At 40.7% G+C, this 12,557-nt stretch overlaps 1 protein-coding gene across 1 annotated transcript in view; it reads left to right on the top strand.

Moving 5' to 3' along the window:
• LOC122802390 (E3 ubiquitin-protein ligase listerin-like) overlaps window positions 1–12,557 on the top strand; it is a 1,831,112-nt gene that overhangs the window by 754,899 nt on the left and 1,063,656 nt on the right. Inside the window, exons 12-14 of the mRNA XM_044072016.1 lie at window positions 1,960–2,113; window positions 3,540–3,687; window positions 10,891–11,092. Of these exons, the coding sequence (XP_043927951.1) occupies window positions 1,960–2,113; window positions 3,540–3,687; window positions 10,891–11,092 (504 nt within the window). The remainder of the gene's footprint in view (window positions 1–1,959; window positions 2,114–3,539; window positions 3,688–10,890; window positions 11,093–12,557) is intronic.

Here is a 12,557-nt window from a genome sequence, read left to right as displayed (position 1 = left end):
CTCTTTGAAAAATGTTCATAATGGTTCAGCAATATCAGGCATTTCATGCTCAATACTATCAAATGTAGGGAAAACATCCTCCTGCTTTAGAAATGCTAAGGCTGGTATTTCTTTACAAAGGACTGAGAATGACCTACTCTGGCCAAACTCAGCAGCCAAGTGTAGTTTCTGTATTTGTCGCCATATAATTTGGCAGAAATGAAACCAGGATCCCTTGGCTGCTGAGTTTGGAAAGTGTCAATTAATGGCATTCACAGCCCCTTTTTCAAAGTCGCTCAAAATCATTTGTGGTGCTAGTCACACTATTTTTACTACACAGACGTATGACATTTTTCCAAAAGTAGTCATAGCAAATTTCACTCTTCATAGTAATGCATATACCACGGGAATAATCTTATGTTCTCCATCTGAGAGAGGGTAATGTATACTTTATATTTGCTTGCAATTGACTACTAATGGGAAAAGTGCCATCAACCATGATAAATTTGGCGTTACACATTATCTTCAGATTATTTTCTGTTGTTATAACAACTATTCGGTTACTCTGCCCCTCATCCCCATCATGTGTAATGACAAAACTACCACTTTTAATAGGCAACATGTCAGAAGTTAACATTCCTTAGATCTGTAAAGTCCTTAAATGCAGCTGCTTTGCCTTTGTTTCTTGATCTAACAACAATTTGTTTCATTGCAGTGGTGTTTGGTAAATCAACGGTGACATCTGTTGATGTACTAGCCAGTACTTCTGAAACAACTCTGCAAGGATCCTCTGTAGTTTGTTCAGCTCTCCTTTTTATTGTTTCTTTAACCCTAATACAATCAGGTTTAACAGGGTCAGGTGCATGGAAGTGTGGGGTGGTTCTCTGCAATATTTCACCTTCACTACCCCCCACAGTAATACATCTGCCCTTACACTTCTTCTTTTGCTGTAGGGAACAACACCAATGTTTCCTATAACCAGCCTGTTTCTCTAAGTAATGCACATAGCCTTCAATCAGCAGCATTCTCCTCCCTTTCTGTGAACTGACAGTATTGTATACGGCATGTACTCTTCCTGGACCAATACTCTCAAAAGCTATGTCAGTAACCTGCCAAAAGAACACATACAGTGCATATTATAATTCAAAGCTGTATAACCACTAGACCTACTACACAAATCCAAACATAAAACTTTTTGCAGTAATCATATAGAACACTGGTACATGTGTACATTTATACCTCATATAGCAACTTGTACTTTATGATATCGAGTTTAGCATTTTACCAGTGATAATTACTGACATTAAAAGCAGTCTGTGCAGGTATGGATCGACATACAAGTAAAATGCTACTAACAGCTGCAATGTGACTTGCTAGGAATGTTTATAGTTCATGGTAAACATTAGTACTGCAAATGTAACTTATTAGTTGTACATATAATTCCCACTTTTAACTTTACACCATGTTACTTTACCTCTGTTATGCACTCCATAGCTACGAGTATTACGGTTACTGTGTTAGCCTCTGTCTTGCTTTCTCCTCCCTAAAACCACGGTATGTTGCACTCCCAGTATTTCAAAGGCTGACACTGACGTCAGCAGGTGTGCGGCTAGCAATTTCGCTGCTTGTGGATTGTCGAATTCTGTTTTGCCGAATATCTCCTGCAATTTGCACTTATGGCAGTCGATTATTTCTGTTTTGACTATATACGTTGCTAAACAGGACATTTCGAACATATGTGATTCGGCAGCCTACGATTCAATATAATGATAGTAAACCTATATATATATATATATATATATATATATATATATATATATATATACACACACACACACACACACACACACATATATTTGCTAGAAAGATTTCTGTCTGTGTATAATATCTGAAGAGCATTTCAAAACAGTCATTGAAATATTACAAAGTATGAAGAATATTAAGACTAAACATTTTTTCCTTTTTCTTTTTACATGCAAGATACTCTTCTAAATAAGCTACATCTTACATGGCAGGCTGGTGTCAGTTCACTGCTAAACCAACATGCTAATGTTTTTAAAGCAGAAGGTTTCCTATACAGATCTGCGCATTGGGTGAAAAAACAGATTCAGAATTCATCTTTGGATGTTAAGAGGTACTTGTATGCATTTATATTATTGCATTTATCTATCATTAATATTAATTTATCCCATATGTATACCAAAGTTTTTTTGTGTAAGTATTAAGTTGTATTTATCATATTGTACTTGAGACATTCATGTATTGCTGTTATTCAAGAAATTGTAAAAGTGTATGTAGACGATTCATAATGATGCCCACGAAAATTTTAGACCCCCACCCCTTCCCAAACTTCAGCGAATATAATTTGTCCTCATGAGTGGTAATGCCACAGTTGAGTTAAGAAAATGCAACCACATAAATGAAGTATATTTCTGTTATCTTACATATACCATTTATGTAGTACTTTATAGTTGTGTGTTTGTGAAGAAAAACAAGTATGCAATTTGTGGCTTTTTCCCCTTTCTTTATTGATATAAAACTGTAAGCAACATATATATGCTTACAATGTTAGTGTTTTTCTGCCCCCATGGTGTCTGCCAGCTGTCAGGCCTCCCCTTCCATGACACGTCCCATTTTTTCCCCAACACCCACATTTTCACTCTCTTCAGGACAAGACATGGAGAGAGAAGGCTGTCATTCAGGTATCACTAAGGATATGCTGTGCCTTTTCTGACATCCTGGCATTAAGAACAATTGCAATGGCTGTACCTCCATCCTTCAGCAGGGGACATGTAATCAGCTTCACTGCAGAGGCCTTCCACATGCAAGTTCATGCTTTTTCACACCCTTGCTGAAGGCTACCACCAGGCTAAAGCTTGGTGGACCTAATTCCTACCCCAGGCTGCACATTTGCATCACCTCCCCTCTTCCAGGGGGTCAGGGTGATGAGAGGCTTGATCTTCCCCTCCCTCCCCCTAACTGACATGAGCATGTCCATTCTTCCCTGCCAACTACATCAGGATTGTTAGTTGTGAAGTAAACTAGAGTCATTTGGGCCATTGTCAGATTTTTATCCTTCTACACCACCAGCTATTCTAGCAATCCGTTTTGTTGGATCCTAGTGTGGGGTATTACTTCACCAGTCAGAATCTGAATTTTTTTTTTTTTTTTTAACAAAGTCCCATACTTGGTGATGTCCTTGCACTCATCTACTACAAGCAGTGGCATAAAAAGCTTGGTGCATAAATACACTTGTCGTATGACTATTGCTTTTTCTTGCATCTCATTTACGAGATTAAGTGGTGGTAGACCTTTGCCTTTTCTACTGAAAGGATATTGTTTGCTAAATGGAAACTTTAATTAAATGAGTATTCGAAGTGCTTATAACATAGTAGTCTCTTCTCAGTGCTCTACATAGTTTAAACCACTTTTATTTTTCTTGGTAAACTTTGCATTACACGGTGATTTTTGGTTTCTTTATGTTGTATTTGCTGAGCATGCTGAATTTAATGACAGACTTTGTGTACTTTTTGAAATTCAATATGTTTTCCCTCTTCTAGCCTTCGTGTTCTTATGACTGCTGTCTGTGTCTTATTGGACAGTATGTATGCAACAGATGAACAAAGTCAGCTTATTACAGTTTATATAGAATGTATAGTTCCAAGTGACAGTGAGTGGGAAAGAATGCATCAGTCCCTCCCTCTGCAGGTAAAATACCATCCATATTACAAATTGGAAGTTATGTAATTTGAAGATTATAAATCAGTATTAAGAATTATGTGTTGTATTATTGCTTATGCATGTTGACCCACATCTGAATTAAAAGAAAATCAGTTCTTACAACTATTTCTCCCATTTCTACATATACTGTAATCTTTATAAAAACTGATGCCAAAGTCTTGCATTGTATAGTGCTTTAGTTAGACTGTATTTAAAGTGTTGTCTCCATTTTTGGACAACATATTAGGGGAGAGAGGTTAGGTTGGCAGAACAAGAGCCTCACATTTGTCAAAACGTTGATAGTCCAGATAACAAAGTGGGACTTAGCGTGGCAAGTACTCACTAGAAAATGAAAGAAAAAAGGCTTCATTTGCATATTTATAGCATTATAGAAAGATTTTAGTTGATTAGGGAAGACAGATGGAGAAGGGAACAATGAAGACAGCTGAAAGGGATTAACTTGACATATTTTAAACTGCAATAAGAATTTATATATATTGATAGAAAAGAAAACACTGTAATAACAGATGGTCTTCGTGTTTCACTGTTGCAGTCATCACACGAGGGTAATCTGCCTACAGGTAGGTCTCAGTCAGCCGGAATACCAGAGTCTTAGGATTTCTGCGTTGGATGCTGTTGCTTCTTCTTTGACATCAGGTCGTCAGTGGTATAAAACAGGCAGCTGACACCAGTATATCAGCTTTTCTTGCCGAGTGGGAGCCCGAAACAGAAGCAGTTCACAAGTGCCGGTCGGCCACTATCTGAAATTTTCGTTTTTCGAGTTTGTAATCCTGAAGTCTTCTAAAGCTAAGTACCCCATTGGGGATCCTTTTTTCTTGCTCTAACCGATGTCAGAAAAAGTTAACAGTTGTCTTGCCTGTGGAAAGCAAATACGTCACAGATATTTTCATTCTTACTGCATCAACTGTTTAGGCCCAGACAACGACGTCCCTCGCTGTCGGTTTTGAGCCTTGTTTAATGCCCGAACTATTCATCACCGGGCTATCTTTGTTGCCAAATTCTTTCATTCTCGTTCTCCGTATTCCAAAATGGCTTCAGTAAGCCATACAGCTACCGATCTTCTGAAAAAACGTAAAGATAAAGACAGAGGCAGACCGCATAGGTCCAAAACTGCTGACGATGCTTCCGTTAAGCTAGTCGCCAGTCCACCCATACTCAGTGAGGCAACTTCGCAGCCCCTGATGCCCACTTCTACAGATTCACAGGCCTTGGCTGAGACCCATTCAGAGTCCAATATGCCGCGAGATGCTTCTTCGACTTTGGAACCTGTGGATGTCTCTAACTTGGATGGATCCGGAGCCGCTGTGCAGGCACTGGCTTCTGAGGGTGTATTCCGACCTACTGATGTTCAAATTAGACTGACAACTTCATTTTTGGCTAAAACTACCGGGTTTCTGAGGCCCAGAATACGCACTACGCCTAGAAAACCGACCAAAGTGCATGCTCAAGCTCCCATGCCACAAAAACAAATGCTTAGAATGGCTGAAGACCTTATTACCCTAATTAGGGGAAGCCAGCCTTCCCCTCCTAAGAGACAAAGAATTGAGTTACATTCTGATTCTACAGACCAGGAGTCCAGTGACTCTGACCCTTCTGATTATCAGGACATGCCCTTATCAACCTATGAGGATTCTGATACAGAAGAATCCATTCCCTCTGCCTCCCCTCCAGAGGTCTTTTCTTTTGAGGAAACCTTGCATACTTTAAGAGAGCATTTCCGCTGGGAATGCCAGGACTACCCTCAGTCCAAAAAGAGACTCAGAGAATTTTTAGAGTTGCCTCAGCACAGGCCTCTAGCTATACCCCCTGTCCTGGATGTTGTAGATGATATTTTTATGGAATCCAGTCTTACTCCAGATACTTTACCCCCCCCCCCCCCGGCCCCTAGGAAACCTGACAGATACTATAGAGTACCGGAGTCCTACAAATTTCTCTTCAAGAATCCTGCTGCGGTTTCAGAGACCATTTCCCAGGGACCTAAAGGTATTAAGGCTAATACAGCCAGAAATCCTACCCCTTCAGACAGGGATTCCAGAGCTTTAGACAGATTGGGTAAGAAGGTATATACCTCTGCAACTCTTACCATCAGGGCATTGAATTGCCAGTTTTACATGTTGAAGTACCAGCAGCATACTATGGAACTAATTAAACAAAAAATGGTGTTACTTCCAGATTGTCCAGAAAATAAAGATTTACAAAAGCTAATGCATTCTGCTTACCAAGTCAGTAAGCATACTTTGCAGTGTGGCTTTGTTTCCCTAGAAGCATCTTGCAGTGCTGCAGTCACTGAGTCTGTACTGAGAAGGCATGCTTGGCTGAAGGAACAAACCTTGCCAGATCATGTCAAATCCAAATTACTAGACGCTCCTTTAAATAAGGACTGTTCATGGTGCACCAAAGCAGAAGAGGTTTTTAAAAAGATGGAAGAAAAAGCTAACTCCATGCAAATGGTTAAAGAATTCTTACAAGTGCAACCACCTAGATTTAGTAGGCATTAGCCTTCTAAAAACAGGTCCTTTCCAGCCCCTTCCAGGCATTCTCAGACCAAACCCAGGGGAAACAGGCCACCCAGACTACAGTCTCAGGGTATGCAGAGATCTAAACAATGGAGTGTCCCCTCCTCTAAAACAGGGAGTGGTAAGCCGCTACGTTATGGAAAAGGTTTACAATGACTTCTCAATTATCAATTATCCTTCCCAGCCCTGCCCCCAATTACTTGTGCCCCTAGGAGGAAAACTTGCCCTGCATGCAAAAAATTGGATGTCCATTACTCAGGACAGATGGGTCCTAAACATTGTATCCCAGGGGTACAGATTCTACTTCCATAAACTGCCAACCCCAAGCGGGTTTCCAGACCTTCCTCCAAACCAGTGGACAGAGGTTTTAAAGCAAGTACTTTCCCTGCTCAATATCAGAGCTATTCAGCCTGTTCCAGTAGAACAAAGGGGCAGGGTTTCTACTCCAGACTTTTCCTGGTGCCCAGAAGAGAGGATTCTTGGCACCCAACCCTTGATCTATCAACTCTCAACACCTTTCTGGTGGTCCCAAAATTCAAGATGCTTACCCTGCAACAGCTTCTCCCTATGCTAGCCAAGGATGCATGGTTAGTCACTCTAGACCTAAAAGAAGCTTATCTGTGCATCCCCATAAGGGAGTCATGCAGGAAATATCTACACTTCAGGGCAGGTTCTATGTATGATCAGTTCTCTGCACTTCCCGTTGGCTTATCTATTGCGCCCAGAGTATTCACAAATTGCCTGGCTCCAGCTATTGCATACTGCAGGCAGAGAGACATCCACATTTTCCCATACTTGGACGATTGCCTGATTCAGGCGGACAGTCTGGAATTGCTACTTCCTGGCATTTGTAAAAAGCCTTCTCACTTCTTTGGGATACACCATCAACGAAAAGAAATCACAACTGGTACCCAGTCAAAAGATTGCATTCCTGGGAGCAGGCTTGGACACAACTTCCTAGATGGCATTTCTCACTTCAGAAAAACAGGTCTGTCTGACAAACTACTTCAAACAAATGGCCACCAGAATCCAGCTGTCTGCAAGACAAATACTGCAAGCCCTAGAGTTCATGGCCTAATGCATTCTGCTAATTCCATATGCAAGACTGCATATGAGGAAACTTCAGTGGTACTTAAAAGGTCTTTGGTGCCAGCATTCTCAGGACCTGGAAACAGTCATTCCAGTCATACCTTGTCTAAGGGCAAAGTTCCTTTGGTGGGCAAAAGCTTCCAACCACAACAAGGGACTGCTTTTCACTCAACCCTGTGCCGCCCAAACCATGACAACAGACACATCAGACTATGCATGGGGGGCTCAGATGGCAGGCAAATGCAATCAGGGCCACTGGAAACCAGCCCAGATTCTCCTGCACATCGGTCAAAAAGAGATGCTAGCTGTACAGAATGCTCTGGCAGCCTTCAAATACCTAATCCTTCCAGGACAACTGCTCATAAAAAACAGACACCACCACAGTTAATGTGGTACATAAACAAGCGGGGGGGGGGGTGCCCATTCTTACCCACTCTGCAGGTTAGCCATGGCCCTGTGAAACACAGCCTTGAGCAACCAAGTGCATCTACAAGCTCAGTTCCTGCCAGGCAAACAAAATTCACTGGCAGACGACTTAAGCAGAAATCTCCTAGACCCACATGAGTGGAAATTGGAAGCCAACACCTTCAACCTTCTGATCCAGAAGTGTGGGGCACCGAAGGTGGACCTATTTGCCTCCCCCGAGAACCACCAGTTGAGCAAATTCTGCACCAGGAACCCTCACAGCAGGGCCTGGAAGTTGGATGCTCTATCCTTTCAGTGGGAACACCTCTCAATGTATGCCTTCCCCCCTCTGCCCCTCCTCTCAAAAGTACTACTCAAGATAAAACAGGACAGGCCAAGGGCAGCTTTTATTGCCCTAGACTGGCCTTGCCAGCACTGGTACCCACTGTCAACAGTGCCTCCCTGGCACCTTCACCAGACTCCTACCCTGCTGTCACAGCAGGAGGGGGACATATTTTGCATCCACAATTGCAATCCCTAAACCTTGCAGCCTGGCTTATCTGTTGAATACTCCACCAGCAACCCTCAGCAAACAGGTGCTGGACATCATTCTTGAAACCAGAAGGCCTAGTACTAGGAAATCTTATGCTGAAAAGTGGAAAAGATATTGTTCTTGGAATCGGTCTCTAGGGAAGGACACAGCAGTACCCTCCTTACCTTTAATCCTGGATTACCTAGCAGGGCTACTCCACAGGGGCCTATCCTTCTCCTCCATTAAGATTCATGCCTCTGCCATCTCAGCTCATTATAACACTGAGCCATCTCTATTTTCTCACACTCTCATTAAACAGTTCCTGAGAGGGGCTAACAACTTAAGGCCCCTTCGGAGAGCATCTACCCCTGCCTGGGACCTTAACTTTGTACTGGAAAAGCTCACACTTCCCCCTTTTGAAACCTGTAGTGTCAGCAGAGTTAAAACTCCTCTCTTGGAAAACAGCATTGCTTTTAGCCATAACTTCAGCAAGAAGAGTGTTTGAGTTACAGGCACTAATGGCTGTGGAACCCTTCATTATTTTCCATGCTGACAGGGTTTCCCTCAGGACTAACCCATCCTTTATGCCTAAGGTGGTGTCCAGTATGTCTCTAAACCAATCCACTCATTTGCCAGCCTTCTTCCCTAACCCTCAGGATAAAGGGGAAATGATTCTGCACTCCTTGGACGTGCACAGACAGCTCAGGTTCTACCTTGACAAGACTAAACCTTTCAGAAAATCTGAACAGTTGCTAGTCAGCTTTGCTACAGGGGCAGAGGGTAAGGCCATTTCAAAGCAAACTATTTCCAAATGGATAGCACACTGCATCCATTTCTGCTACAAGCACCATGGAAAACCTACTCCACATGGGATCAGACCACATTCCACTAGGGCTCTACCACCTCTACAGCATTTCTCAGGGGAGTCCCTACCAGGGACATTCTGGAAGCTGCAACCTGGAAATCTGTACACACCTTCACCAAGCATTACCATTTACCAATCTTTTCTAAATGCAGAGCTGAATTGCTACAGCAGTCTTGCAAGGCCTGTTAGCCAACCCTAACACTTCTTGATTGCCTCCACCCTTCCTCAGCTTTGGGAATCAACCCAAGTGTGATGACCGCAACAGTGAAACATGAAGATCATAGTACAGTTGTGTACACTTACCATAAATGTAGATGTTCAAGTGTATTCACTGTTGCAGTCCTGGTTTCCCTCCCTCCAGCCCCCTGGCTTTCTCTGTCTTTCTACCTCTCCTCTCTATGGCCATTCCTAATGGCATTGGTATTTACTTTTTACTGGTGGTGGTCCCCACCATATGCTACCTTCCTATTTTAGAGGCTCCTGACATTTGGGGCAAGAAAAACTGATGTAATGGCATTGGCTGCCTGTTTTATACCTCTGACGACCTGCCGTCATGAAAGAAGCGACAGCATCTGAAGCAGAAATCCTAAGACTCTGGTATTCGGGCCGACTGAGGGCTACCTGCAGGCAGATAACCCAAGTGTAATGACTGCAACAGTGAATACACTCGAACATCTACATTTATCGTAAGTGTACACAACTGTACTTTTCTATTTTTTATAGTCATGTAGTATCAGCATTTTTTCTTTTTAACAGTTTTCGTTTACTCCAGATGTAGAAAAATTGCTCATTTACTACCTCTCTGTAAACCTCTCTCCTTCTCCTGAACAGTAGTCTGCATATATTGTTCCCCAAATTGCATTTATTTCTATGAAATCTGCTCCTTCCCTTTCCTAAAGACAGAAGGTCACTGGATCAGTATCAGAGACAGTTTTTAAATAGTACTTTAATTTGCTTAAAATGTTAATAGAATAACAGGTTTTGCATCAACCTGTATTTTCTGAACAATAAAAATTATGAAACACTAATGCTTGGCATTACAGACTGAATGTAAACTTCAGTGATTTACTAGAAAATTAAAAAAAATTGAGGGACAGGGCAAAAATATATGGTATAATCAGGGGCAGTTGAGATGTACAGCAAGTAAAAACTAAGTGTTACTGTGGCAGATCGTAAACAACTTTTAAAAGTTGCTATGTCCTTCCTACTCCCACACTATGTTTAAATGTGGCAGAGTGAATGATGTGTCAGCTTTTAAAAGCTGTTTTACCGTATACAATTGTTCTTTGCGGGATGACACCATCTGCTGTTAGTCCCTAGTGTGAGACCTGATCCTAACAGCACTTGGGGTGTTCTTCGCAAGGTTTTATTAAACATCCATAAATGCTGTTAAAATTAGATCTCATACTAAGTTAACACCCAAGTTTTTTTTTTTTTTTTTTGAGAATAATTTTGGAGCTGTGTGTACTACGTTAATTTTATGTGTCCTGTTTTTAAAGGCAATAATGGTTGGCAGTTGCTTGCTACAACTAGTTAGCCTGGCATTGTTTTCGTGGTGTGTTTTCAGGTAAGGGGATTCTGTAGAAATTCTACTGTCACAGTAGGTCACTATTCTCCATGTTTTAAGTTGCTGAGGTTTTGGGCGGTATCTGTCGGGAAATGTTTTTTCTCAATGTTTTAAGTTGTTTTGATGAGCTTTTGATGCTTGTTTTCTTTTTCTTGTATAAAAGTTTTGTCTGATTATTTTACTTTATTTTTCCCAGCCTTTAAAGAAGCCCATTTTGAATGGGAAACTTTCTGTAAGTCCTGAATATGCTGACATGCTTGCTAAACAGTGTTCCGTTGAGAGAGTCCCAAGTCATCTTTGTACAGCAGCTTTATTATGTTATGTGATATTGCACAAGCTTGAACTGGAAGCTGCTAAACAGAAAGAAAGGAGTACATTTTCTATAGGAAACGTTGTTTGTAAGTATCCAAACACGGTGCACTTATGAAACCGGTGAAATATATTTAAAACAGAATACAGTTATTTTGTTGTTAATTTGTGAAACAGAAACATGTTAAATGAGTTATGAAAATGACCATAGATCTTATGTAGATGATTACAGAATATTGTTTTCAAAGTATGTTCTGTGGAGTAATTTTATTTGTGTGATTTGTAATTTTTAGAGATTGCAGTTATTTGATTTGGGGTTGAAACACTGGCAAAATATTAACTAATTTCACAGTTCTTCAATAACACTATACATTGAATTTATTTCTGAAGCTTTTGTTGTCTATATTTTTGTATTCTTTTTCAAGCATTGTATTGAAGGGTGGTCTACCTGATGGCAGTAGGAACTGTCCAGTATGCAGCATCAGTGCTACAAGTACTGGAGAGGGTCATAATTTAGAATATAGAGAGAATAATGCCTGTTTCTTGGGGAGACTCATGAATTTTGTGCTCCCTGCCAGCATCCTCATGTGGACAGAAGAGTTCCCAGCAGACTGTATGTAGTGTTTTATGGAAAAGTGCTGACAGTCATCTTCAGAGAGATGCTAGCATGGAAAACTGTAAATAAAAAAAATGCTCTCAAAACATTATATCCTGTTAGCTGTCACAATTATACCTTGGCTTGTTCTTTACCTCAAATAAAAATACTGTTTCTTGGATCCTCCCACAGTTAACTAACATTAAATCTTTCTGGACTATGGAATGCAGCAGAAGCTTTTGCTTCCTGGCCCTATCTTTTAAAACACCAGGAAAATAAATTTAAAATAAACAAACACTGCAATAAAAAAGGAAGAAAAATGAAATGTGTACAACCTGTAAAACAGAAAGTAATAAAAAAATGCTCACAGATTAGTCTTTCCTGGAAGCTCTCTCAGTGTAGTTGAAAGAGGCAATCTGCACTTCAGTCTGCAGGCATTAAATGTTTTGCTAATTAGAGACAGTTCTTGCGTTAGCTTATAAATATATTTTAAAACTACAATATGACTATCATTATAAACTTGAGCTGTAGCTTATTTTTTATGAGATTCTTCACGGTCTGGCTAGATCTTTTGGCTTAAGTATTCCACTGACAGTGGAGACTGACTGCTGTATGTTTGAATTCTCATTTGTGCACAAATCATAATTCATGAATTCATGACTTGAATGTTGTGGACCAATGTATCTCGAGAATGTATATTTTAATGTATTAACCACACTTGCAGTGGTTGGTTTCTTAGTTTATTTCGTGAAATTTAGAATGATGATTGACATATATGTGTGGGAGGCATGGCTAGGCTTTAAAAAAAAACACTTCCTTGGGGTTATTAGCCTAGTTATCACCTATGAAGTTCTTTTAAACTGTAATACCGCTGTATCCAGTCAGCATCATGCACATTCTGAAAATGTTTATCTCAGCATTGCTTCCTTTAGACTGTTTAGTATGCATTGCATGTAGCA

The sequence above is a fragment of the Protopterus annectens genome, chromosome 5.part0, assembly GCF_019279795.1.
Source record: "Protopterus annectens isolate FY-2018-M chromosome 5.part0, PAN1.0, whole genome shotgun sequence".
NCBI lineage: Eukaryota > Metazoa > Chordata > Ceratodontiformes > Protopteridae > Protopterus > Protopterus annectens.
Note: the sequence above shows the minus strand (reverse complement) of the source record. Positions and strands in the feature narration are given on the sequence as shown.